This window comes from Eumetopias jubatus, unplaced genomic scaffold, assembly GCF_037043125.1.
Source record: "Eumetopias jubatus isolate StellerSeaLion01/CBP00866 unplaced genomic scaffold, mEumJub1_p1.0 scaffold_4, whole genome shotgun sequence".
Lineage (NCBI taxonomy): Eukaryota > Metazoa > Chordata > Mammalia > Carnivora > Otariidae > Eumetopias > Eumetopias jubatus.
Genome location: NW_028274810.1, coordinates 79,896,758 through 79,924,489, shown reverse-complemented (window position 1 = coordinate 79,924,489; position 27,732 = coordinate 79,896,758). Strand labels below are relative to the sequence as shown.

At 48.9% G+C, this 27,732-nt stretch overlaps 2 protein-coding genes across 6 annotated transcripts in view; one reads left to right on the top strand and one right to left on the bottom strand.

Moving 5' to 3' along the window:
* The window catches only part of KIAA0319L (KIAA0319 like), a 98,770-nt gene extending 82,503 nt beyond the window's left edge, over positions 1–16,267 (bottom strand). Inside the window, exons 1-2 of one of the 5 annotated variants that reach the window (XM_088022505.1) lie at positions 16,160–16,267; positions 12,942–13,111 (exon numbers count right to left, since the gene is read on the bottom strand). In XM_088022505.1, the coding sequence (XP_087878631.1) occupies positions 12,942–13,083 (142 nt within the window). In that variant the 5' untranslated portion in view covers positions 13,084–13,111; positions 16,160–16,267. Of the gene's footprint in view, positions 1–12,941; positions 13,112–14,518; positions 14,711–15,811; positions 16,049–16,159 lie in introns of those variants that run through there. The other 4 variants (XM_028113791.2, XM_088022506.1, XM_088022508.1 and 1 more) reach the window with 4 other exon arrangements.
* Positions 15,487–25,064, top strand: NCDN (neurochondrin). The gene is made up of 7 exons (XM_028113796.2): positions 15,487–16,835; positions 17,735–17,875; positions 18,938–19,906; positions 20,707–20,948; positions 21,519–21,743; positions 22,119–22,261; positions 23,527–25,064. The coding sequence occupies exons 1-7, from the start codon at positions 16,803–16,805 to the stop codon at positions 23,961–23,963; spliced, it is 2,190 nt and encodes a 729-aa protein (XP_027969597.1). The 5' UTR covers positions 15,487–16,802; the 3' UTR covers positions 23,964–25,064.
* The last annotated feature ends 2,668 nt before the right edge of the window (positions 25,065–27,732 follow it).

Below are 27,732 nucleotides of genomic sequence, written 5' to 3'. Positions count from 1 at the left end.
AACGGCCATCCATCATGGATGACATCTAGATCCATTCAATTTTCCTTCTGAGCAATGACGAGAAGGAAAAGATAAAAACTCCCAAGTTTTCGTCACCTAGGTGGAAAAGATGGAAACCAGTCTATCACAATTCTAAGGCCTCTAGCTTCTACCTGATACTTTTTAAAAAATCATTTGCATTATTATATATATAAAAAATTTGCATTAATTGGATACAGCTGCTATTAAGTTTCAAAGACCTATCTGTTAAGGTTTAGTCCAAAGCCATTTTCACAAGCAAGCAGCAAGTGAGAGTATTAATCAAAACACCCGTTTAGCTGAAAATAGCTCTCCTGCCATGAAGTCACCAAAAATGATCCAGTCATCAAGGGCTTTATAATATTTAAAGGCAGATTGGAGGCAAATGATTGAACCATTAAATGATTAAACTTTATAATATTTAAAGGCAGATTGGAGGCAAATGATTAAGAAAAAAAACCCTGTAACTAGGGGGTTATATGGCTGCATATAATATACTCAATCTCCTGCTTCACTTTTTCTCCCACCACCTTATGACTAAAAGACTGGAGAATGCTGTCAGCAAGAAGAGCACGCCTCCAAGCCACAGCATGAAGGAACCCACACCTCTCTAAGTAACACTGGTTTTGTACTTCAGAAAGCACAGGTATCAAACGATAACAGATCAACTTCGGCCTGTACATAAAAGTGGTTCTAAAAAGACATTGTTTTTCTATAGAGAAAGCCCATAGGTATGATGTGATGAACCTAGCAGTTCCCTATATGGACCACTTGTAGATGTTACTGTCAAAGCCCTGCAGCTAACTGCTGTCTCTGACTGCAGGGCTGATAAATTATTTGCATTCATCACAGTCATACCAACCTTCTCTGGAAACCCACACAGTGAACCTTGAATCAGAGCACTGCTTTGTTTTTTGGGGGAAGATTTTAAAAAATTTTTTGCTGGCTGATTTGGTTTTCTAAAGAGAAGGTCATTTAGAGGACCGTGGCAGAGATATGTAAATTAAATAAAATAGTAGTAAGCTTGAGAGGAAATAAGGAAATAATAGAGCAAACCATGAAGTGCTATTTCAGCAGATATGGTCAATAGAGGAAAAGTTTATGTCAATTTATCCATTAAAAATCTCTCTTTTTGGAGAATTATGTAAGTATCATAAAAAAGAAAGAAAGAAAAAAGAAAAACACCCTGCAGTGGGCTGAAGTGGGACATGTGAGGACTCAATACAACCAAGCTTCAAATACTTAAATATCTTAAACCACTTTTTGCTTATAGCAAATAAAATGCAGAGCTACAGATGCTTTCTCATCTGTGTGTAAATGAAAGCAAAACTGTGTGAGTAGTTAGTATTCTTAGAATTTTGAGAGCCAGTTTATTTAAATTAAATCCAAGCCAATCTGTATCTGTACAGAAATAATTTCCTCAGGGCTCTTATTCTCTAGACTTTACAGAGCTGTACATACTCCTCTCTCTACCTCTCCCCCTGAGATAAAGAAGTGAAAAGAGCTCTGCGGGTTAAAAACCACTTCAAATGAATCTGGGAGAAGGAAGTTCAAAGGGATTAGAATATCACTTGTCTCACCAGCCTGTTATAGAACAGGGTTCAGCTCTTCCCTGCCCAATTCTTTGTGCTCCCATGGCACATCTTGGAATTTATCATACTTCTTTATGTTTCTATATCTATCTCTGCCTCCATAGTGTGAACTCTCTGATGGCAGGAACTGGGTTTTATTTAGCTGGAGACAGTGTCTGTTGACCTGAATTGTATGTATCTACAGTATGTATGTAACACCTAGATATTATCATTAAGTGATTTGAATTAAGCAATCTAGAGAAGGTATTAAAAATGCAGTAAGCATATTTTAAGGCACTGAACATAAGACAATGCATACAAAGATCTAGGGATCACAAATATTAAGAAAGTGTAATCTAGTTAAAGTCCTCAACATAATGCAGCACCAACATTCAGATAATTTGTATTTGGCTTATTTACTGTAATCATGTAGCTCTTAATAGACTTCATTTTGATGACACTTACAAGTATCTTTCTCTTATACCTCCATTTTCAAATTCATTGTAATACACATTCTACTGACAGAAATAAAAATTGGGGCAAGATGGTCAACACCTCTCACTACCAAATTATCCAGTATGGACTCCCTCTAGCCACAGAGAAACTGGCCTTTCCTTATCATCATCTGTAAAACAGCAATATTACTCTGCTGCTTCTTCAGTTCTGGGCAGGGCAATAAGGATATCCAAATGTGTGTGAGACGCGTGTGCGCATGTGTGCGCGCATGCACACACACACACACACACACACAAACGCATACACTCCCCACAGACACATAGATAAACCCTTGAAAACACATCATCCAAGGGCCTTCACTCTTTACCTCTTCCTCCCCACTGACAGAGGAAGCCATGCTGCCAAGGCAGCAACCCCCACATGAAATATGAAAGAGTGGAGGCGAAACAGCTCCATCAAAACAGCGTGGAAAGGAAAGGAGAATATGCTTGTCAGTGAAAGTCTCCGTGGAAAGGCCAGACAACTTTTGTTTCTGCCTCGACCATCGTGGGCTTATTAACCCCGCTCAAGGTCTCTTACCTGAGCTTAGAGGCCAAGCCCTCCCTCTAACCTTTCACAGAAGAGGTAACATGGAAATTCACCCCGTTATCTGAAAAGTGCATCGTGAGAAATGTCAGGGTGCGGCTTATAAGCATACTCTGGAGAGCATAGCTGAGAGCAGTTTTGAAAATAAGCAGTTAAGAGACTGATGAAACAGAACGCACAGGTAGAGAGGGCTCTGCACTGCTTCTGCACTTGGGGCTGTTTTGCTTTGGCCACAGACTGACCCAGCAGGATGCAGAGTACTCAACTTTCTGAAATGAAACTGGGCTCTTCAGCTTCTCTCTCAATTTATTCTGATTAAGAATCACCCATTTTACCTGGCCCACTTCCGTAAGCCTCCAGCTGATTCAGGTTGCCCCCAGTTAAGGACAATAAACACGGAGCCGTTAACGGGTACACACACACACACACGCACACGCGAGCGTGCGTACAGAGCAGCCATTTCTTTTAAAAGCCAGTCCTTTCAAAAATTTAAGCCTGAATCTGAAATTAGAATAGAGAAGTAAAACCAGATCAATATAAACTCCCCATCTCCCAGGTCTGATAATACCAGTCATTCCCCGTATTACCTAAAAGTGAGAAAATCGGTGAGCACACATTTATTTCAAACTCAAATGTGCTGCTGGATTAGAATCAAAGCATAATGTTAAGCCATTTGGAAGAAAGACAGCATTCCTAAAAACCTGTCATTCACCGGGAGGGTTTGAAAAGGGGAACCAGGGTGAGCTACACTGGGCAGTCACCGCAGCAGCAGTCTGCAGTGGGTGGGGTTTCAGATAGGCCTTGGCCAGCATTCCTCTATGCTTTGCTTCTTCTAGAACAGTGTCTGTGATGGTTAATGCACTATCCAGGGACAGTCTTAACTCCTGCTTATCTTAGGGTATTTTACAGTTTCTTTTTGTGATTAACCAGAGAAGTTCAGAATTTATAGAATTCGGTGCTTGCCTGATGCTGAGCATTGGAACCGTTCACCAGAGGGCCTGAGTAACCAACCTGATGTCAAAAAGACAGGAGCACACTGATGCAGAAAAGAGTTTCAAGAGCTGACTAGCTGCGTATATCTAATACTTATTATGAAGTCACCAGAGGACAAACACTTCCAAGGGGCAAAGGCTGCAGCTGTCACACTTACCCAAATCTCCAGATAACCACCCTCACTGCTTATTTGGGGACAAGGGATATTAATGGTGGAGAGAGTAGGCTGGATTGAAAGGAAAGCTGAAAACGTACTGTATTGTAGACAGGGGCTTCACCTACACAATTCTTAGCAGAAGGTTACTCTATTGAGGCCAGACATCAAATTGCCTAGTCTCTTACATTTCTAGGATTTTGCAAAGAAGACTGGGTCTCCACTGTCACTGAATTACCCTGGGACCCTAGGGAGGCATTAGCCTCTTTCAAGAGAAACCTGATAGCAGTAACATCACCCCTTTCAAAGAGGTTTTCTGTTCCCTAGGAATGGCAAAGGAATCAACAAACTGCAAGCTCCAGGAACACAGAGACCATGTCTGTCTTACTCACCGCTGCATTTCTAATGCCTAGGACTGTAGGTACCCAATAAATGGGTTTCAAAGGAAGGGACTAACTCTGACAAGCTACTTCTGACCAAAATCCAAAAGTGCTATTGAATCAGCCCCAGTCAAAGCAATAACTAGGCCTAGCATAAGACCTTGCCAAGCATGGGCACATCACCAGTTTGGGGGAAAGTGAATCAGGGCTGAAGGCCAGATGGTGTCATGATAGCAGAACAGAGTCCTCTTCCAGAGGAAAAGAATCCCTGGCTAAAAAAGCAAACAAGTAGTCAGTCATGCTCCTCAGTGGCATGTTGTAAGTATGGAAAACATACAATATAGCTCATCCTGTCACGGCATGGCTTCAACTAACCTCAGGCCTATAAAACCATATGAATGGAGGTTTCCTTTTCCTGACAATGCAGAAAGGCCAGCTGCTTGCCTGCATTCTACTTCTAAAAATGTGGGAACTGAGATCCACTGGGTGGAGATTCAAGAAGCTAGCAGAGACCTCAAACCTGCTGCTCACTGAGTCATCCTGGGGTTAGACAAGAGTTTAACCAAATAGGATTTTACATTATCATTTTATAATGACTATTGTTGACATTTGCTGAATTGTTATTTATGCACCTGGGAGTAGGTGAAGTATTTGTGTGAACATTTTATTTAATCCTCACATCAATGCTCTGAGAGGTACTGTCATTCTCATTTTATAGATGAGAAACCTGATAAAAGGTGGGTTTCAGTAACACCACCCAGTATTTGAGAGAAACAGGACTCAGCTGATGAACAGGTAGGTAGTCAAGACCCATTCTTGCACCGTCTCTCTAAAATTTATCCATTACTGTCTAAAATCAAAAGTGGTTCAAGGATTTTAACCACAAAGGCTAACTTTTCTTTCTTTTTTTTTTTTAAGATTTTTATTTATTTATTGAGAGAGAGAATGAGACAGAGAGAGAGCATGAGAGGGGAGAGGGTCAGAGGGAGAAGCAGACTCCCTGCTAAGCAGGGAGCCCGATGCGGGACTCGATCCCGGGACTCCAGGACCATGACCTGAGCCGAAGGCAGTTGCTTAACCAACTGAGCCACCCAGGCGCCCCAAAGGCTAACTTTTCTTAACAAAGCTCTTGGATGAAGGATCAGAAAGAAAGTTGAAAAGGCAGGCCCTCAAACCAAGAGCTATGAATTTTGACCCAAACTTTTCAATACTACTCATCTGAGATGTCCAAACACTAACCACACACACAGTTCTTGATCATGTTCCTACCAATTCCACACAATACCGTGAATTAGAAGCTGTTCCAATCAGTAAGATTTTTTTTTAAAAGATTTTATTTATTTATTTGAGAGAGAGAGAGAGAGAGAATGAGAGATAGAAAGCACGAGAGGGAAGAGGGTCAGAGGGAGAAGCAGACTCCCTGCTGAGCAGGGACCCCAATGCGGGACTCAATCCTGGGACTCCAGGATCATGACCTGAGCCGAAGGCAGTCGCTTAACCAACTGAGCCACCCAGGCACCCCAATCAGTAAGATTTTTATGCAATCTGCAAAATAAGCCAAAATGCTTGCTTTGGCCCTGCAATTGTTATTTTGTTTTTATAAATTCCTCCACTTTCATTATTCCCTCAAGGAATTCCTGAGGCAAGTCCATTTCAGACAGCTTTTAAATCACATTGGATTTACTGCCCAATTATGCCATTTTCTTATCACTCTTCACTTCACACAAGTTAGGAAATACATTTGTGCTAGCATTATGTTTCTGAAGGGCAAAAAGTACCCACCAAAATTATACTCCAAGATACAGAGCAAGACCTATGATGACTATTTTACTGAAGAGTGTTTAAGCAAGACACAATTACTTCATTTCATTGGGAGAGAGGTTAATTTTAGAGGATTTTCACTGGCCTTAGGTCAATTAAATTGTGATATAACAAGACCCGAAAGACTTGCTCAATGCTAGCTGAATTTTAGAATCAAAAAGCTTGCATGGTTTGTGTTAACAACCAGAAAACTCTACGTTCCCCCAGCTGCCATGTACTCAAGTCATTATCCTACAATCTGAAGAGACAGATTTAAGATTAATAATTTATCACCTTCCTGTACTGCAATATAGTTAAGAATACAGGACAGTTTGGCAGGAGAAAGTTCCTGCTGAAGGCTCATCGCTATGAGATATATTCCATTAGTCATTCACCTTAAATTAAGTGCCCAGCAAGAAGAGCAGAGATATAACGCCTCCTAAAAAGTCTCCTGAAAATGCTTTTCTCCTAAAGATAAGACCAATGCATGGTCAAAATATATTACTCTCTTAAAAGAAAAAGATACCGCTTGGTCTGTCTGGTACTTATAGCCCTCAAAGTACAACCAAAGGGTAGGGGCAAAGGAGGAAAGTGAGTTCAGGTGCCTTCTGTCTGCCAGGGGCAAAAAGAGAATGACAACTAGTGGGGAAAAGACTTCTTGCGAAGCCAGGAGCTGCCTTTGTCCCATCTGCAGTCTCTATGGAGAGCTGAGGGTTCCCCCCAGAGTTTGGGACGAATTAAAAAATAAAATATGGCAGGGGCGCCTGGCTGCCTCAGTCAGTATAGCATGCGACTCTTGATCTTGGGATTTTGAGTTCAAGCCCCATGCTGGGTGTAGAGATTACTTAAAAAATAAAAAATAAAAAAAAATATGGCTGAGGTAAATGGAGATCAAAACATCATCTTTATAGGGGTGCCTGGGAGGCACAGTCGGTTAAGCATGTGACTCTTGTTTTGGCTTAGGTCATGATCGCAGGGTTGTGAGATCAAGCCCAGCGTTGGGCTCCACCCTCAGCACAGGTTCTGCTTAAGATTTCTCTTCTCCCTCTGCCCCCCCCACACTCTTGCTTGCATGTGTGATCTCTAAGATAAAAAAATATATATATCATCTTTATAATAAGTGATAAGGTGACTGGAGAATATAGCTTAGATGTACAGTCACAAATGGGCTTTCTAATACTTCATTAAACTTAGCCAGTCGGACACATGCAGGCTGTCCTGGCATGGGCAGACCAGTTAAAGCATGGCAGCGAGAGAACACATGTCAATCCTGAAGACTGGCCATTCCATACGACAGGATTCTTTTCCAACCTCACCAATCAGAAAAAAAAAAAAAAAAATCACTCTTCCATTCAGGGAGAGAGCCAGAGAAAAGGCAGAAAAAAGAGCAAAGATTACCTTCTAAATACTGTTTCCTCCAGAAGTGAAGTGCCCATTTAATAAGCCAAGACTGAAAAACGGAGTAGGGAAGAACAATTCTCCTCAACATGTATATTCCAACGTGGTGCTATTTCCAGCATTATCTTCAGGTTAGCCCAACAAACCTTTATTGTCACCTACCATGTGCTAAATGCTAGGTATGTAACTATGATTAAGACAGTTTAATGAAGCAGACATCATAGTAGCCATCTACTCCCAGCCACGTCTGCTAGGATTACTTAAGTTACTGACTTAGAACAGAGTTTACTCCTTGGCATACCTGGTACCAGACTCACCACCTACCGTAAATAACTATAAAACTGGACAGAATATACAAGACAAGTGTTTTTAGTCAGATGACAGGTGGTACAAGGCTGCAATCCCTGAGAGAGAGGAAACTTGAAGTGAGCCCTACAACTGCCCAGTTCTCCATTAAGGGACAACTTCCCAACCATGGCACCGAAAGCTGGAACCCAAAGAGAACACAGGGGTCTCACTGAGCCCAGGAAGCAGAGTTATGAATGTGGCTAGAGCGGGAGTGGTGAGACATTGGAGAGGAAGGAGCTCTGAGAAGAGGGAGCCCCCAGAAGTCCTTTGGGAGGGTCCCCTTCCAGGCTGAGGGCTGGACTGTAAAGGCACAGGACAAGACCCGAGGTTTATTAGAGAGTAGACACTACAGGACTAAGAGGGAAACAGAATCACTAATCACTAGAGGTCAAGCAGTGCTGGGGGGCAGGAATGAGAGCACTCTGGAATTTGACTCTGCCAGAGCAAAGAAATCACACTAACACCAAGACCAGCTGACACCAGAAAGGCCTCCCCTTAGGACTACGGACCACACTTTAGAGCAAGACCTCCTCTGAAACTCTCCTCAACACAGCCTAAAACCACACAGCATAGCATGGTATAATACAAAGATGCACAGACTCTATGAGAACATTAAAAAGTAAGTTCAAACCAAGGGACTCAGGGAATGTGTCAGAAAGGAGCTTATGTTTACCTGAATCAGAATCCCTCAGTGAGAACAGTAATAGCATATGCCGAGGAACAGAGCACTCTGCATGGAAGCATGAGACAGGATTCTACGAACAGTGATTCGAATGTGGAGGAGAGAAAGGAGCGTGGAATGACTCAGGGATTTCAAGTGGAGGTGGGCAAAGGACCATGGGTTTGGTCTTGATACATTAAGTGAGAGGTAGCTGTGAGACATCCAGCTGGAAAAGTGTGACATACAGGTGGCTGTGTGCTCTGGAAAGGAGTAAACGAACAACTACAGATTTGGGAGTCGAGAGCACAGTTATGGGGAAAAATGAGGTTGTCCAGGGGGAGCACACAAGAGTGAGACAAGAAAGGATAGAAACAGAACCCTGAAGAACAAAACACTGCAGGAACCAGCTGACAAGGGAGTGAGGAGCGAATAATTAGGAAGTGCAGAGCATCGGCTGGAAGGGGAACAGAGAACAGCACTGCATCCCTCTGCCTTTTCACCTACCACGGCACAGGTCTGAAGCATCCATCGCCCTCACAGAACTGGGAGTTCTTCCAGGGCAGGGAGTGTTGTACTGCGTTGTTCTGATCTTTATTACCCTCGTTCCTAGCCTAGGACCAGACTGCTAGTTAAGCTCTCAAAAACTGGTTCTGAATTGAAGACTTCTCTGAACTTACTCATTAACTAATTGTGTAATCTACTTCCCAGCAGCAGGGGAATGTCAGTGAAAGTGTTCATAGCCAGTTGTTAGCTTTAGGCCTACAGAAGCTTCTGTGACTCTCCCTGGTTTAGCTTTCCAATGCTGGTTCAGGCCCTCTCACCTCCCACACACATGCAGACAGAACTCTTGAGATGTACGTATTCTTTCTTTAGATATGTTAACATATTTGTGAATATTTGAATCAGATTTTGTTTCTCTCAAAGGCAGGTGTCTCCTTAAGGTACCTTCATGTACCTCTGCTCTGAGTGTGTTAATTTTAAGCTTTAACTCTCAAATGATAGGTTATGTTAATTTTAAAGTTTAATTCTCAAAGGACAATTCCCTTATTTCTAATTTATTATTCAGTCAACAAATGTTTTTTATGGTGCACCTACTATCTGCCAAGCGCTCAGTACTCGCTGGGAATACCTAGTGTAAGTAAAACAGGCAAAACTTCTGCCCTTAAGAAGCTGATACCTACTGGAGGAATTTCCAAATTCTTGGTGTCACCTCACTTTCATCTGCTGATACTGATAATTCCCAAGTCCAAAATGCTATTTTTAAGCTATGTAACATTAATAACATTAAACAGAAAAATAGTGATTCAATGGTCCATAAGGAAAACACAGAGCATCTTTTGTCAGACAAATTGTAATCACTGCTTTCTGGCAGGGGGCTTCCGCACTGAACCCAGAAGCTAAAATCAAAAACAAGCTCATTATATGTAAGTCAGTGGGTGCCTGGGGTTCTGATAAGAGATGGAGTAAACTGCCAAGTAGTAAATAGGAATAACAAGAGAGCTGCCTTATTTTGGTTAGTTTTTCAGGAATAATCCATATAACCCATAAGCTAAATAACAACAGCAAACAAACAAGAATGTATCTTATTAGAGAAAACTTAAGAGCTCGGTTAAAAACTGAACTCACAAGTAGATAAAAACTGACCCAGGCTGCCAATGCCAGGTTTTTGCTGCTATTATTTTGTTGTTGCTTTTTCAGGTTTCGGGTAGGCTCCCCCCACCTTTATTTAAAAAGTTATACATGTACACAGAAAAAAGATCTGGAAAACAAAAACTATACACAGATAATAATTCCACTACTCAAAAAAATATATAAACATTTAATTATGTATCTTGTTTCAGACTTTCTATTATACAAAAGTATTTTTCTCTTTTCACAAAATGGGCACCATCGTGAATGTGCAGTTGTATATCCTGCTTTTATCATTGAACATTAAGAGCATTTCCCATGTACTTATTCTTCTAAACTGTGAATTTTGAAGTTGAATAACATTTCACGTGTCGACATGCCATAATCTCACCATGCTCCTACTGCTGGGCGGGTTGTGGCAATGTTTTGCAACGTAGAAGAAATGAGTGTTGATGAATGTTCTCATTCACAACCATCTAAATATATCCTTGACATAAACTCCTAAAAGGGGAATTACCAGGTCAAACGATATTAACTTTTTAAGGATCTCGATATTTACGCCAAAAGTTCTCTGTTCAAACTTCCCAGCACAGTATAAGGGCAATCACATCACCCCTAGGCAGCACTAAATTTATTTACTTTGATCTTCATCAATATGATAAGCTAAAAAATGATCTCTCGTTTTAATCTGAGGTTCTTTGGGGGCCCCTGGCCAGCTCAGTTGGTGGAGCATGGGACTCTTGATCTTGGGATTGTGAGTTTGACCCGCACATTGGGCACCAAGATTACTCAGTTAGAAAAGGATTTAATGTGCAGTTTTTTGGTTAATACTGAGAATGTACATTTTTTAAATGCTTATAAATCATTTTAATTTCTTATTTATGGTACTCCCTGTACATATCTTTTTTTCTCTTTGTCATTTATTCATTTTTTTCTATTAAGATATTATGTTTGTTAAAAAACTGATGTGAAAAAGTTCTGATAAATTAAAATACATAACAATTCTGTCTGTCATGTGTTACCTGCATGTTCCCTCAGTTTGAACACACATAGTTCTTGGTTCTTCCATGGTAGAAGCTCCAAACTTCTCTAAAATGAAACTGGTACAATCTAATCCCCACCAGAACCACTCCTATACCACGTTTGCACCTCTATACTCAATCTGCTCACTGTCGTTTTTAAGCACACAGCTGAGGGGATATTAAAGCCTAGCCCAGTAAGCCAACAGTACTCTGTTTAACCAAATGCTAGACTACAAATACAGAAACACTCAGAAATGCTTCTCCCTCCCCTGTACATGGAATTCCTCAAATAACAAGCTGCTCATCATGGTTCAGCGTAAAAAACTGTCTTTGGTCCTCCAAAAGATTACCTGTGGTTGGAAGGCAGAATAGCAGAAGAAAAAGAGCACAGGCTATTGAGTGAACAGACGTGGATTTAGACTCCTGGCTCTGCTGTGTTCTTGCTGTGTGATCCTGGTCAAGTCATTTTGCCTCTCTGGGCCTCAATTTCTTTATGTATAAAATGAAACTAAAACTATCTGTTTTAGGACTATCATCGGATTAAGTGAGATAAGATATGTAATGTTTATAACCAAGGGCCTGGTATTTGGTAGGTACTCTTCAAAAAATGCAATTTTCCTACTCTGATAGTGCTAAATCAGTTACTTATTTAACTCAAATGATCTTACATAAAGTGTTGGCCTAAAATAGTTAGTGTCCCAGCAAAGCATCATCTGGGTAAAAAAACATTTAGGTCAGCTTTCTGTCAATTGCAATTTTCACTGCTATAATTATGCAATCATCAACCACCACTGCAAGACAACAAAAACCCCAAAGCTGATGTTACTAAAATTGCTAAATACAGTAATTACTTGATTCTCTAGATCGTGACCACCAATTCCTTTAGGAAAGCAACAGAAATCTTTGGAATTATAGGAGCAAAAGGCTGATTAGTTATCCCAGACAGTGGACTCTACAACACAAGGCTTTTGTCACCACCCAGAATGGCAGCATACTGAGAAGTCTTTCTGAAATTGCTGTTCTCTCACATTCCATACTCCGAAAAGAACGTCAATAAAAGAATTGAAAGAAAAAAATGACAGAAAGAAAGAGAACTCTTTGAAATTTAACCTTCTTCACACTCTTTCCTGGCAAAAGGTTCTAGCCTGGCAAAATAATCTCTACGAGGAAAGCATACTTTATGAAATCTATCAGCATATCCCCTTTCTATAGAAAAAGCAAGGAACACACTTCACTAGGCTTCACTTCCTACAAGTGAAGATTCCTTTAGGAAAGGAAGCAAAGTATCACTTACTGAGCACCTATGTTCACAGGGCTGTACAACAGACTTTAACAACAGTGTCTCTCATATCAAGCTATAAGGTAAATCTTATCCTTCTTTACAGGCTATAGGTAACTTGCTCAAGGTTTCACAGTTATTAAGTAGAAACATCCAGCTCCAGGACCCAGGTCTTTCCAACTTTCAAATATTTTTCTTTTCATTACATCTTCACCAAATCTTAAAATGATCATGCCAATTCCCCTTTACAAAAAATAACCCAATTTTGTGTTCCAAAACAAATAAACCCAACAAACTAAATGTCCACCAAAAGGATGACCATTGGGATGCCTGGGTGGCTCAGTTGGTTAAGCATTTGCCTTTGGCTCAGGTCATGATATCAGGGTCCTAGGATTGAGCCCCACATCGGGCTCCTTGCTCAGCAGGGAGCCTGCTTCTCCCTCTGCCTTCCGCTCCCCCTGCTTGTGCGCTCTCATTCTCTCTCTCTCAAATAAATAAATAAAATCTTAAAACAAAACAAAACACAAAAGGATGACCATTTCTGTCACTTAGCAGATTAGTTTTCTGCCTCCTACTAGTCTTTAATATGAACTGAAAGACTCACAAAGAGTGCCCTTTTTATCTTAAATCTATAAAGAACATGGTACCTGTTGACAACCACAGAGCACTGAAGCAGAAGCAAGTATAAAACAGGTACAGGCTTCTCAACCATTTCATGGATATCTGCCAACAAAATCCCAATAAAATCCAGGAAACAGGGCTTGGCTTGACTCCCAGCCTCTTCTCCATGGCCTTCCAGACAGGCGGAACCAGTTCACTATAAAGACAGAAAGGGAAGAAATTATATGCCAAGTAATTAATAATTGATTCCTGGAAATGTAGAGTGCTAGAGAATGTGACAGATAAGGGGGAAGAGAAATTTCAAGTTTGTCTTTCACTGCTCATACCTGCCCATAAATTTTAAACCTGAGCCTTGACAAAGCCTATAATTATCAGGATAAAAACATAGCAAGGGATATGAAATGAATCCACTGTAAAACTGAAACATTTTACATTCTATTATTTTCTAAGCTAACAGTAAATCACCTGTGTGGAAGAATGGAAAAAGCACCAGCCTAAAGAAAAGAAGATCTGAGTTTCAGTTCCAGTTCTGCTACCAAGAGCTTTCTGACTCTGACCAAACACACTTTATCTATGAAGAGTTTGGACTATAGAGGTGCACAGCTGAGAGTTTTGTCTAGCTGTGCTTTAAAAAATATTTTCATGTGACTGTCTTTAGGAAACACATGCACTCTCCAGTTTACTACTGCCCCGCCACTATGAACTTAAAAATCTATCCAAGTTACATCTTGATGTCACCTCCCTGATCCCTAGAATCATTTGCAATCCCTGACTTGAATTCATAGATACACTCAACAAATATTTGCACAGCCCTTATTATCTGCTAGACATTATGCTGGCTACTCCGGAATCTAGGAGCTGGATAATTTAGGTCCCTTCCAGAGAAAAAATGATTTTCATCCGTTTCATCTCTCTTATACAACTTCCCTACATTGTATAAATTTTGGCAATACCATGAGGGTTGGTTGGGTTCTGAAGCAATTCAAATTCTTCTGTCCTAAATGTGCACCTGTCACCCACGTGTGGCAAATGACTCCAACCCCCAACCGCAGCCAGCATACAAGGAGATTGGCATCACATGGGTTGGATATCAAAATTGACTAATACCAGGAAATAGACACATGCACACACAGACACACACACACAGCTGCAAAACTGAGGTACAGCCCACCCAAGAAAAGGCTTTCACCAAGCCTCAAGCATCTGAAGGACTTCTTTCTCATTCACTTCCATCCATTCTGATTTCTAGTAGTTTTGAAGTTCTATGTTAGGAAGCAGGGAGCTGAAAGATGTGTGGGCCAGTGACATGTTCAAGAGATTATGAAATGGAGCCTAAGTTAGAAAGTCTATCCAGCAACTTCTCTAGCCTCCCAAGATGGAACAGCGAGTGTGCATGTGTGTGTGTGTGTGTGTGCACACGGATCTTACCCAACACGTTTCTGCCTACCACAAAAGGATTTAAACTCAAAGTGACTCAACACCTGTCATCAATGGCATGACAGGTGGGCGACAGAAGCATAAAAGAAATGAATAGGTTTTGAAAATGGGAGTAATAAACACCATTGAATTAGCAAGCTGATTAGAAGTGCAATGTCTTACAAACCTTGCATAAGAGAGAGGCAGAGCTCTTTTCAGGTGAACTCCCAACCAGCCATGCCTCTGAAATAAATCTACAATTGCCTAAGGGCACAAATCACTACTGGGTCGTTAAAGCCTTGCTGACTAGAGGTAAGAACAACACATCACCAAGATCCAAACGGTTTGTTATAGAATCAAAGGGTAAAAACCCAGGGAGAGAACACACACCCCCACAATACCTGACAAACGAAAATCTAGAAAAGCTTGCAATAGTTTTGGCATTTAGGGCGTTACAAGTACATCCAAAATAAAAGCACTCTGTTGCAGCAGCTGTTCAGACAGAGCAGGGGGTAATGTTTACTTAATACTTCAGGTTGATGGGGGATGTATCATAGTTCAGTCTGTCAGCTACATACGTGGAACTCCATTTATGTACACAGCGATAAGATATGTTTGAACAACGACAGAGCAAGTCTGAAACAGCCTATTCAGCTGGTATGAGTAATCAACAAGCTCTCAAGAATAAAGCTCTTTTAAAAAAAAAAAAAAGTCTCAAGATATTTGGGAAAGTTACAGAACAGACTGCCATGAATAACTGCTTGTATATGCAGACATTGTTTTCCAAATTGCTGGAAAAATGAACAGATTGTTCTGGGAGGTCGTCTTTCCAATTTGTTCCTAGCTCCCAGTCTGTTAATCACAGAAGAAAGCACAAGGACAGTCAGCTAATGCTCTTCACTAACTGCATCTATGGTCGGTTGAGCACAAGCACCAGGAGGCGAGAGAAGGAAAAGCTTTCCTAGAACCGCCTGAGGTTTTCTCTTTTGACTTCCTTCGTTTCACCTTTGTGCTCACTGTGTAGACACCACAGAACCCCTCCGCGGGAAAGAATTTTCTAAGTCCGGAAGAAGGCAGGTTTCGCATGGTAATTTACACACCGTGCTCAGCCCCGCCCCCCTTATTCTGCATCAACTTTCTATCTTGGTGGGGAGACCAAACACAAGAGACAGCAGCTAAGGGCGAGGCTGCAGAAGTCGAGGGAGGAAGGACAGCGGCGCCCCGAGCCCGGTCAGTCTGTCAAGGGATGGAGGATGGCTGCATGACCAGGCCCGGGCCCGAGAGAAACGGGGTTCAGCCTGGGACTCGAGCTCCGCACCTGCAAAAAGCCAGAAGCAGCTGGCTGCCCTGGCCGGGCCAGGAGCGCCACCTCCGGGTCCCAACACCCGGCCAGCGCACCCTCAGAAATAGCCCGTCCCGCTTGCCCCTCCCCTGAGCTCGTGGCCCTCGGCCTGGCAGCCAGCCGCCCCCGGCCACCTACCGGGGCTCAGGGCCACACAGCGGGGCCCCGGCTCTCGGCAGCCTCCGCCTCCTCCCGGTCCATGGGGTCGGGGCCCCAACCTTCGCTCCCCTCACCCGGAGGAGGAGGAGGAGGAAAAGGAAGAAGGTAGTGCGGGCTCCCCACCCGGACAGCTCCCTCTCGCCTCAGCCTCCCAGGACAGCGACCGCGGCCGGAAACGCCGCCTCCTCCCACCTCCCCGGGCTCAACCCGGAAACACACTCTTCAGGCTAACCAGTCCTCCTGAGCCCCCCGCCCCCCCCGGAAGCTCAATTCCAGCCGCGAGCCCGAGGGGGAGGAGGGGCAGCGCTGAGGGACAGAACTACGCACGAGCGAAGGAACCTGGGCCCCCAGGCCGTCGCCTCCCGCTCTTCACAGGAAGTGTGCTCCTTCGCCGGCCCTCTGCGAGCCCCAGGCCCCAGACTCGGGCAATACCCACAAGCAAGATGGCGGCAACGGCAGCACCCCCTACGGCTTAACGCCCAGGCGTGCCATTGGCCAGAGCCCGGAGTGAAGGTGCCGCGGATTGGTCGAGAGAGCTGCGGGGGTGGGGGTGGAGCTGCAGCCGCCTGGAGCCGGGAGTGGGCAAAGCGGCGTGAGCAGCGGCCCCAGGCTCCCGGAGCGTCGCGCTCGGAGAAGATTTCGCCGCTCGGGGCCGCAGCCTGGTGAGCTCAGCCCCCTTCAGGCCCTCCCCTGCATCCCAGCCGGGGCCTCGCCGAGCCGGCGCTGATCGATGCCGACACACCCCGGGGACCCTATCGCGACTCCATCGCTCCATATCGCGACATCATCGTGCTCTGTCGAGACTCCATTTTGTCACAGCCCTTTTCAGTATATACCTATATATATATCTTTAATTTGCCCTGTCATCTTTGGGGGCTGTCCATGTCGTGATTTTTGCCGTGATCTCTCCGTGACATCACCGCGCCATCGTGAAGTGTGATCTCATCGCCGCCCTGTCGTGACTTCATCAATGTCGTGTTGTGACCTGGCTGCGGCGGGACAGGTGGTGACCGCCAAGAACCCTCTTCCCTTTCTCATCTCCCCATCTCAGCAGCCCCGCTTCGATTATCCGGCTTTTGGATTCTCCGTTGTCCTGGGAGCTGCCCGGGACCCCTTCTTGCTTCTCCAGCCTCTGCCGGCATCCACAGGCTGGTAGCGGGGCGGGGAGGGTGAGGAGAGGGAGCGCAAAGGGTTAATTCTGCTGGTGCTTCTGCTGGTGCTTCTGCTGGTGCTTCTGCTGGTGCTGCTGCTGCTGCTGCAGCTGCAGCTTCTGCCCGAGGGAGGGAAAGGAGAGGAGGCAAGGAGCCTGCGGGGGCGATTGAGAGCCCTGGCTGGAGGGGTGGGGTCCCCAGAGGGGCCTCCAAGCCTTCCCTGGTCAGCACCCTGCATCCTCACTTCTGCTGAAGCTTGTCTTCTGTCTGTTCTGGAGAGGGGAGGGGAAGGGAAACCTAGGATGCCCTTTTCCCTCATGTCAGCCTGAGTCCGGATAATCGAACTTCACCCATGTATGTCTCCATTCCTTCCTGTCTGTCCTCACCACTCCCTCCTGGTATGCCTGGGTGGAGGGAGATGAAACCAGGCCTCTGGTGCCAGGGGCCAGCTGAGCAGTGGGGCCAGCCCCCTCCCACTCCTGGGAAATTGGTAAGGAGAGCTGTCCAGCTGAGCAGCAGGATGCATGGCCCTTCCTTCCCGCTTTCTGGAGGTGACCTTGGACCAGGGTCCCTTCTTCACCCCTAAGGACTTGAGGGTCCAGTGCCTTTAAGGGGCTGCCACAAGGGAGGTCAGTCTTGTGCAACCCATCCCTCCTGGTCCCTCCCTCTGTGCTAATCCCTCCCTCCATCCTCCACTCCCACCCCCACCCCTCCTCTGCAGAGGGATGCTCAGTCCCTCTTGTGTTCACAGTTGGGCAAGGCGGGCATCATGGCCTCGGATTGCGAGCCAGCTCTGAACCAGGCAGAGAGCCGAAACCCCACCCTGGAGCGCTACCTGGGAGCCCTCCGTGAGGCCAAGAATGACAGCGAGCAGTTTGCTGCCCTGCTGCTAGTAAGGAACTGACTGAAAATCGGGAGGTGGGAAGGGCTGGGTGGTTGGACCCCCTAGGAATGGGGACAAAAAGTCCCCAAGGATACATAGGTGGTGCTGGCATTCCTGGAGGCACCAAAGAAGGCCCCAGATGCCTACCTTTGGACTCTTCTTTGCTCCCCCTGAGTATGGGGGCAAAGGGGAAAATGGGGCTGAATAAGGCCTGGGGCCCTGGGAGCCTTGGAGGAGGCTGCCTGGGTCTGCTCTCTGGGGCGTCCCAGAGCAGATGGGAGCTGACTCATAGGGTGACAGCAGCAGGTAGTAACTAGTGCAGAGTACTTGAGGGCTGGGGATGCTTGCTCTGGGGGTGGAGAGAGTAGCAGAACCAGAAGTAACTGGGAAGGGGTCCCAGAGGATGGCCCGGATGGCAGTGGGTAGGTCGAGGGTGAAGATGCTGGTCTGGGGCTTAGCCCTGTTGGAAGAACCAAGCTGGGGCCAGCAGAGCAGGAGCTGCAGTGCTGGGAAGGAGGGGTTGATGTGTGGGGGGTGAAGGGAGGAGGGAGTACAGTCGCTGCTTGTTTGCCATGGCAACAGGGAGAAGGCTCCAGAGTCAAGGGCTCACACTGCAGCAGAGGAGGTGTTGAGGTGAAATGTAAGGGGAAATGTTTTGACAGGCAGAGTGGCGAGACTCAGGAGCCATTTCCCCTGAGAAGGTGGTGGGAATGGATCAGAGGCTTCTCTGTGGGGAGCAATTAGGGAGAGACCCTAAATCCATGGGAGATTGTAAACTGAGCTCTTAGCCCAACTCAGGTTGTCGGCATCTTAGATTAGATATCAGGAAGAACTTCCCAAATGACCAGGTAATGAAATGGCAGGACCTCCCTTCTGTGGAGATAATAACAGATGAGGTATCCCAGAGGTCACAATCGTCTTGTCTCCCAGGGGAGAAAAGGAGCTGGATGAAGTGACCTCTGGCCCCCAGTGCGAGTCGCCTTCCATGACCTTATCTTGCTAATGGTCAGCGCCCCAGGGTGCAGAGGGCAGTCTTCCTTTCATCCTGCTGATAGAACATACCCCCCTTAGGTGACCAAGGCAGTCAAAGCAGGTGACATCGATGCCAAAACTCGACGGCGGATCTTCGACGCTGTAGGCTTCACCTTCCCCAATCGTCTCCTGACCACCAAGGAGGCGCCAGATGGCTGCCCTGACCATGTTCTCCGAGCCCTGGGTGTGGCCCTACTGGCCTGCTTCTGCAGTGACCCTGAACTGGCCGCCCATCCCCAGGTCCTGAACAAGATCCCCATCCTTAGCACCTTCCTCACTGCCCGGGGGGACCCGGATGATGCTGCTCGCCGTTCCATGATCGATGACACCTACCAGTGCCTGACAGCTGTGGCGGGCACACCCCGTGGGCCCCGGCACCTCATTGCTGGGGGCACCGTGTCTGCCCTGTGTCAAGCATACCTGGGGCACGGCTACGGCTTTGACCAGGCCCTGGCACTTCTAGTGGGCCTGCTGGCAGCTGCTGAGACCCAGTGCTGGAAGGAGGCGGAGCCTGACCTCCTGGCCGTGTTGCGGGGCCTCAGTGAAGATTTCCAGAAAGCCGAGGATGCCAGCAAATTCGAGCTCTGCCAACTGCTGCCCCTCTTCCTGCCCCCGACAACCGTGCCCTCGGAATGCCTCCGGGATCTGCAGGCCGGGCTGGCACGCATCCTGGGCAGCAAGCTGAGCTCCTGGCAGCGCAACCCCGCACTAAAGCTGGCAGCCCGCCTGGCGCATGCCTGCGGCTCCGACTGGATCCCAGCGGGCAGCTCCGGGAGCAAGTTCCTGGCCCTGCTGGTGAATCTGGCGTGTGTGGAGGTACGGCTGGCTCTGGAGGAGACAGGCACAGAAGTAAAAGAGGATGTGGTGACCGCCTGCTATGCCCTCATGGAGTTGGGGATCCAGGAATGCACCCGCTGTGAGCAGTCGCTGCTCAAGGAGCCACAGAAGGTGCAGCTCGTGAGCATCATGAAGGAGGCCATCGGGGCTGTCATCCACTATCTGCAGCAGGTGAGGGTTCAGCGGCCCACAGCGGGAGCCTAGTGTCAGGGATCGGGGCCGGGGCGGAAGGCAAGGCAAAGGGGGACTGCGGTATGGCAGCAGCGGAACGGAATGGGGCGAGGGCAAGATGCCCACTCTGAGGGCTGATCCTGCAGCACTCCCGGGAGTAGTGTGGCCGAGCCTCCCTCTCCCTCCCCCCGCCGAGCCTCCACACAAGCACCATACCACACACCATATGTGCACTCACAGTACACACACACGCACACACACAACACAGTGACTTCCCACTCACAACCCTCCCCCCGGTACACACGCACACCAAATCGAAGCAGTCTGTTCCGCTCAACCTCTCGCATTGTTTCATGCACCTGCACATGCAGACTTGTACCAGAGCCAGGCAAAGGAGCGGGGCTGCTGGTTCCTGACCTCTGGAGAGGTTCAGCTAACTCCTCCCAGGTCAGAGCTGCTATAGAGGGAGTGTCTAGTTAGCTTTGGACCTGTGAGTTACCTTGGAGCCATGAGCTACTTTAGAGGTGGGGGGGCCGAGTTGAGCCCCAGGGAGTGTGGGGACATGTTGTCTGAAGTCCAGTTCCCTCAGCACACATGCCCCGAGGGCCTGCTCTGTGCCAGGCCCCTGTTGGGTATGTCTTGCCATGCACCAGGTGCTGGGGACCCGGGGCCCCCCCTTTGAAGGGCTCTCAGGCCAGAATTCCCTGCTAGTTGTGGTATTCCTAGGCTGGCTGGCATGCTGTCCCGGCCGGGGAGGGCCTCTGGTCCTGCTCCATCTCACGGGGGTCCCGTGGCAACAGGTGGGGCCAGAGAAGCAGAAGGAGCCCTTTGTGTTTGCTTCGGTGCGGATCCTGGGGGCCTGGCTGGCCGAGGAGACCTCGTCCCTGCGCAAGGAGGTCTGCCAGCTGCTGCCCTTCCTTGTGCGCTACGCCAAGACCCTCTACGAGGAGGCTGAGGAGGCGAATGACCTCTCCCAGCAGGTGGCCACCCTGGCCATCTCCCCCACCACCCCAGGGCCCACCTGGCCAGGGGATGCTCTCCGGTGAGTTTGTAGTTAGTCTGTCCAGCCAGACTGTTCTAAAGAAAAGTGTCACAGGGGGACACGTCTGCTCCCCCCCCCCCGACTGGTCTGTGCCAGGCTTCCTGATTGGGGCATGAGATTTCCTTTAGGATTATTTCTGGTTTCCGGGGTGGGGGGGGGCGGTTGTTCCCGCAGGACAAGTCTTAACTTGCCCAGCCCAGATCTGTCTATAGAGAACTCATGTTTATTGAGCAGTTACTACACGCCAGGCATTTTGCTCTACCCTTTACCCAAACAATCTCACCCGGTCCACACAGCAAATCTATGAGAGAAGTCTCATCCGCATCTTCAGGATGAGCAAACTGAGACTCAAGGTTAAAGTAACTGGCCCACACGCACACCACGTGGCAGAGCCCGAGTTTGAGCCCAGGCCCGCAAAGCACCACAGCATGGGCGTTCTCTACGGGACCTAAAAGGCCGGGTCCTTTTCCCCTGCTTTCATTTCTCCCCGGTGGGATGCCCCAAAAAAGGGAATCCTTGTACCTTCATCTGTCCCCACCCCTTACACATCTGTTCCTTCCACACCCCCAGGCTCCTTCTGCCCGGCTGGTGCCATCTGACTGTCGAAGATGGGCCCCGGGAGATCCTGATCAAGGAGGGAGCCCCCTCACTTCTCTGCAAGTATTTCTTGCAGCAGTGGGAACTCACATCCCCGGGCCACGATACCTCAGTGCTGCCTGACAGCGTGGAGATCGGCCTGCAGACCTGCTGTCACATCTTCCTCAACCTTGTGGTCACCGCACCAGGGCTGATCAAGTGAGGCCGGGGAGGAGGTTGGAGGAAGCAAGGGGGGCTGCTCAGACTTGCCTCAGATCTCCGTCTCGACTTTGCTTCCCTGTGCCCATGGGTTCCTGTTAGTGTTAGAATGAAAGGCTCTCAGAATAGAGCCACCCCACACAAGGATTTGGCATGTCTGGAACCCCTCTGGGCATGTCTACCTGCTCCAGCCATAATCCAGTCTCTGCTCCTCAGAGGTCATGAATGGGCCCACAGTTAACTCTTAACCCTGCTGCCTCATTTCTTGCCAAACCCTGCCTGGTGAAACTGGGAGCCGAGAATCCCAGGTGTTCCCAGGCCTTGGTCTAGCTCAGTCAGCCCCCCTCCCCCATCTTTCCTTCCCTTTCTCCCCAGGCGAGATGCCTGCTTCACATCTCTCATGAACACCCTGATGACATCACTGCCCGCACTAGTGCAGCAGCATGGAAGGCTGCTTCTGGCTGCCAATGTGGCCACCCTGGGCCTCCTCATGGCCCGGCTCCTCAGCACCTCGCCAGGTAAGCCCCGGGGACCCAGGCCTAATAGATAGGGGCAAAAGATCTGGGTGGACCTGTTGTCTTCTGGGCATAAGTCCCCATTTTCAAGGAATGGTTTTAACAGAATTTTCCAGTCGAGAGGAAATCTCTCAAGTGTGTCTCCATCCCCCACCCTACCCCACCCTTCTTCCACAAATGATAACTTTCTCTTTCTTCTGAAGACTTTGAAGTACATCTAGTGGGTGTAAGTACAGGCCCGCTCAGAGGCAGAGGCATAGGCACCTGGAGTGCCCAGCAGCCCAAGGAGTCTGAATCCAGGGTTTTCAAGGTGGAGCCGCCCCCACCCAGGCCTTGAGTCAGAAACCTGATTCCTCCCATTGAGGTTTTTCTCTGCTCAACACCTCACCTCCCTCGTGACAGGCTTCAGCACTTTGGTGCACCTCTGCACATACTTCTCCGCATCCCTGCCTCCCTCTGGGTGTGTGCGGGGTGGGGGTGGGGGAACGTCCCTCCAGCCCCTGCCTGCCCTCCGTGTCTCCCACTTGGGCTGTGGGTGTCTGCTTGGGTCCCTCTGTCCCCGCCTGTTCCCTGTGCCCCATCTGTCAGGTTGGAGGAGCTGAGCAGATGCCTGGGAACAGGGCGTATGGAGCCTGTACCCTCAGCTGCCTCTCTGGTCCCTGTGCAGGGGGGATCCCAGCAGGGTCCCCCAGCAGGTGGGAAGGGAGCATGTCCTAGTGGACCCCGAGCCGCCCCGGAGTAGGGCCTCAGTGCTGTTCACCCACAAATGCCACCAGGTTGGACTGACAGCCTCCCCGAGAGGGTCTGCAGTACAGGGGTGAGCCCCTGCACGGCCGGTACCTAAAGCCCCGTCACCAGCTCCTGGCCCCCCCCCTCTGGCGCCCTCTTCTGGCCCAAGAATCAAATTGGTGCGACCGCCCTCCCCGGGAGGAGCTCTCTAGGCCCAGCCACGCTCCCCTCTCTACCCTGGCTGCAGGAAGGGCTGACCCTGAAGTTGAGTGTACCAAGATTATTACATTTAATTCTCACAACGGATTTCTAAGATTAGCACTGTTGGCCCCATTTTGCAAGTAGGGAAACGAGAGCCAGGAAAGTGGATTACCCAAGGTCACCCCGTGAAGTCCAAGGTAGGGCTTGAGCCCAGGCAGGCTGACGGCAGGCTGTGCTTCGGGCTCCCGGAGGGTGTCCGCACAAGAGGGGAAGGCAAGGGCCCGGGAGAGCAGCCAGCCTGCCGGCCTCACGCGCCCTCTGCCCCCCTTGCCTTCCAGCTATGCAGGGAACGCCAGCCTCCCGAGGTTTCTTCGCGGCCGCCATCCTCTTCCTGTCACAGTCCCACGTGGCGCGGGCCACGCCCGGCTCGGACCAGGCGGTGCTGGTGCTGTCCCCCGACTACGAGGGCATCTGGGCCGACCTGCAGGAGCTCTGGTTCCTGGGCATGCAGGCCTTCACGGGCTGCGTGCCGCTGCTGCCCTGGCTGGCGCCCGCTGCCCTGCGCTCCCGCTGGCCACAGGAGCTGCTCCAGCTGCTCGGCAGCGTCAGCCCCAGCTCTGTCAAGCCCGAGATGGTGGCCGCCTATCAGGGCGTCCTGGTGGAGCTGGCACGGGCCAACCGGCTGTGCCGGGAGGCCATGCGGCTGCAGGCAGGTGAGGAGACAGCCAGCCACTACCGCATGGCTGCCCTGGAGCAGTGCCTGTCGGAGCCCTGAGCGGGTGTCCACTGGGGACAGACCCGGGGCGGGGGGGTGGGCAGCAAGGGAAGGAGGGAGGAGGCATCTTCCCTGAAGCCCCCAAACTGGGCCCCCCCTCCCCAAGCTCCCCCCCCAACACCCCAGCTTTCTGGCTTTTCTGAGGGCAAGGGCACGGTGCCCACCCCTCAAGTGTAAGGAACTGCGTCCAGCCTCCTGGGCCCCCGTGGGGGCAGGGATTGCTTGGAAATCAACGTGGCTGTCCCTGTCAGGCCGGGGAAGGTTGGAGCAGCCCCCCAGGGAGGGGGGCACTGGGTGTCGTCATTGTGCCCTCTGTCAGGCTCCTCCAGGGGAGGGAGGCCCCGGGGTGGGATAGGGCTGGCGGGAACTTGGCTGCCTTAGCCCATGTGCCCTGCCGGCCAGGGCGTGGGCTCCCCTAGGCTGTGGTGACCCCTGTAGCCTCCCAGGTCCACGTCCTTCAAATTGGCCATTCGGCTCTTGCCCTCGGCCCCTTGGGCAGAGAGCAGACTCAGGCCACCGACATCATAGTTCTTCCTATCAAAATCAATGACCCAGGGTCTGAACTGCCCCATCCTTCCAGGAAATCCTGGGGCAGACAAGCCTGGTATGGGGGTGGGGAAACCTCCTTCCACCTGAGCTTCCTTGAGGGGACCCAGGAGTCCTTAGGCCCTGGCCTCTAAGCTTTTGTGTCATGTTACAGGAGAGTGACGATGGGGGTTGGGGGTTTATTTATTTTGCCTGTCCTTATCCCTGTTTGGACACCTGAGCATCTGATCCCTGTCCCCCCTAGTGCCATCTGGCTTTGCTGGAGCCAGGAACAGGAGGGACACTTCCCCAGAATCCGCATGTTTCCCTAGTGATTGCACCCCATCACCATCGCAGTGCCTGGCTCTAATTCCCACCCCTGCTTAGGATTCCTCTCTGCAGAGAGACGCGACTGGCGGCTCCAACAGGGACTACCTTTCTTAGGAACCCCGGGGGACCCTCCCCCGAACCTGATCCCTTGCTTCCACCCCCCCTTCCCTCCCCCAGTGCGTTCTGTGATCGCCAAGTTCAAAGCTGTGCACATGCGGACACTCAATAAATGTTCATTGGTGACAAGATGGTCCTTGTGTGGTCTGTCCTGCACCTTCTCTCTTCCTTCCAGACTCTAGCAGCTCACAACCACCATTTGCTGAGCACATGCCCTGCCACACACATTTCACAAGTGTTCTCTCATGTAGCCTGCCCGAGAATCCTGTGACACAGGCATTATCCCGATTTTACAGGTGAAGACACTTAGACATGAGCAGGTGGTTGGCTCAAGGTGATGCGCAAGTAAGTGTCAGAGCCAAGACCGGGCAGGCCGTGGACTCCTCAGCCCACACCCTGCACCTGGAGAGCAGGATGGCAAACTCCAATGCTGAGGGGGCCAGGCCTAATGGGCCTTTGGGGCTCTTGTGTACAAATGAAGAGCTGACGTGAAGGGCCACCAAGTACTGCTACATCCTCCAATTTTTAAAGACAAGTCAGAAACCCTCATTTTTATGCAAAATCTGATTTTTGAATGTTGATAATGGGTTTTTTAATGAAATCACTGCTGCCCCAACAACATCTCCAGGCCAAACATGGCTTTTAGGCAACCAGCTGTTCACCTCTGGGTGTCTTTTGTTTGTTTTTTAAGATTTTATTTGACAGAGCACAAGCAGGGGGAGTGGCAGAAGGAGAGGGAGAAGCAGGCTCCCTGGTGCCGGGAGCCCAATGTGGGGCTCACTGTGGGGCTCGATCTCAGGACCCTGGGATCATGACCCAAGCTGAAGGCAGACACTTAACTGACCGAGCCACCCAGGTCGCCTCTGTTCACCTCTGTTCTATGCCAAGTGAGAAGGGGAAGGGGCCTGAGAGCTTCAGGGGGAGGCTGGAGCCAAGCACCCACTGTTCACCAGGCCTGAGCCAAAGCTGTCAGACCAGAACCGGACCAGCCCCCAGCCCACACTTGGGAGACATCTCTACCTAGGCCCTCAAGCCAATAAGCGTTCACTGAGCATGTCCCACGTGCTTCTCTGTGGTTGGCTACGCGTAGACAGAGGAACATTATTTATTAGATGTACTGAAAGTCATGTTCTTAGCATGGATTCCCTGGGGAAAACATGAAAAGACAGACCCTGCTGTCAAGCAGCTTAAAATCTAGAGAGGAAAAAATAAATAAAATAAAATCTAGAGAGGAAACAGACAAGGCATCAGTCCCTAGAGGTGTAATCAGTTGCTTCTATGGGGGTCTGAGCAAAGTATGGCTGGAGCATGAGGAGGCCCTCAGCCTGGCTGAGTAAGTCTGAGAAAGCTCAGGAAGCATTTGCTCTGAGACCTGGGGGTGAGGAGAGGCTTGCCAGGTAGACAAGCAGAGGAACAGCTGGTATAAAGGCATGCAAGTTTCAGAACTGCAAGTAGCTCCTTGTTGCTACAGCGGAGAGTGTGAAGTGGGGTGAGGTTGGACCAGTGGGCATGCACCAGATCTTCCAAGTCCTGACATGTCGTGCTCAGAGGCTTAAATGTGGGATCATGCTGAGATTTTTTTAGCGGACTGAATGTGATCCAGTTTGCATTTTTGAAAGACGACTGGCTGCAAGGGGGACAACTGAGGCAGGGAGCTCAGAGAGGAAGTACTAAGTCTGAACTAACTGGTGGCAGTGAAGATGGAGAAAATCTAGGTAGGAATTAGTTAATAGGGCTTGGTGATTAACTGGAAGTGAGGAGGGATAAAGAGCCCTCCTAGATACCTGATCTGGGCCACTAAGTGGATAATGGGGCCATTCACTGTCACCGGGAACACTGGGAAACAGGTTAATGCAAAATACAAGCTCATTTTGGTAAATGGTGAGTTTGTGCTGCTTGTGGAATATCCAGGGGTCAGTTGCTTTCTGCAGTCTGGAGCTCAGAGAGGTCTGGGTGAGTGACAAATTTGGCAGTTGTCAGTGTAGAGTCTTAAAGTCATGGGAGTGACTGAGATCATCTGGGGAAGTAGTAAGAGAAGGGAAGCGCCCAGAGCAAGGGTCAACCACCTATGGTCTGGGCTCTCGAAGTACTCACCCTCCTGAGGTGGAGGAGCCAAGCCCTGCAGAAAGACTTATAAGACAAGGCCGACTGTGCTCTGTACTTTAGTGAGTGATGGCTCAGAGAGTTCTGGGTTCCTGAGTGGGGGAAGGGGCTAGGCTAACTTAACAAGACCAAGCTTGCTCTTCTTGGTAACTCAGCTGCGAGGGAGAAAGGGGGATATGAGCTGCAGTTGTGAGGTATAACCACCAGGTGGCGCCTCAGCATCTCCTTGTGCCAGGCAGGTATTCTCCCACTCTGCAAACACCCAGCCAGGCCCAGAGCAGGAGATTGCCGAAGGCTGGGAGGAGGGTGGCGGTGTCAATAAAGGAGGCAGGCCTGAGTTTTTTCTTAACGTCAACTCTAAATGCAAGCTCGCTTCTTGAAAAGAGAGGGAAAGATTTGAGCCTGGGAGAAGAGCAATATGCCAAGTATGCCAAATGGGAGTCTAGGATGTCTGAACATGAGCACCTATGTGTCAATATATGTCCTGTGTTCCCATGTGTAAGTATCCCAAGAGTGTCTCTAGATATGTCATATGCCCCACATGCCCAGAAGAGTCTGCATGTGTACTGCTGTGCACATCCCAGGCCTCCATGGGTGCACGCCTGTCCCAGAGAGAGGGCAAACAGCAATGCCCACCTCCATGCCTCAGAAAGTGAGGAGTCCCTTGGCCCTGAAAGAGAAGAGCAACAGAGTC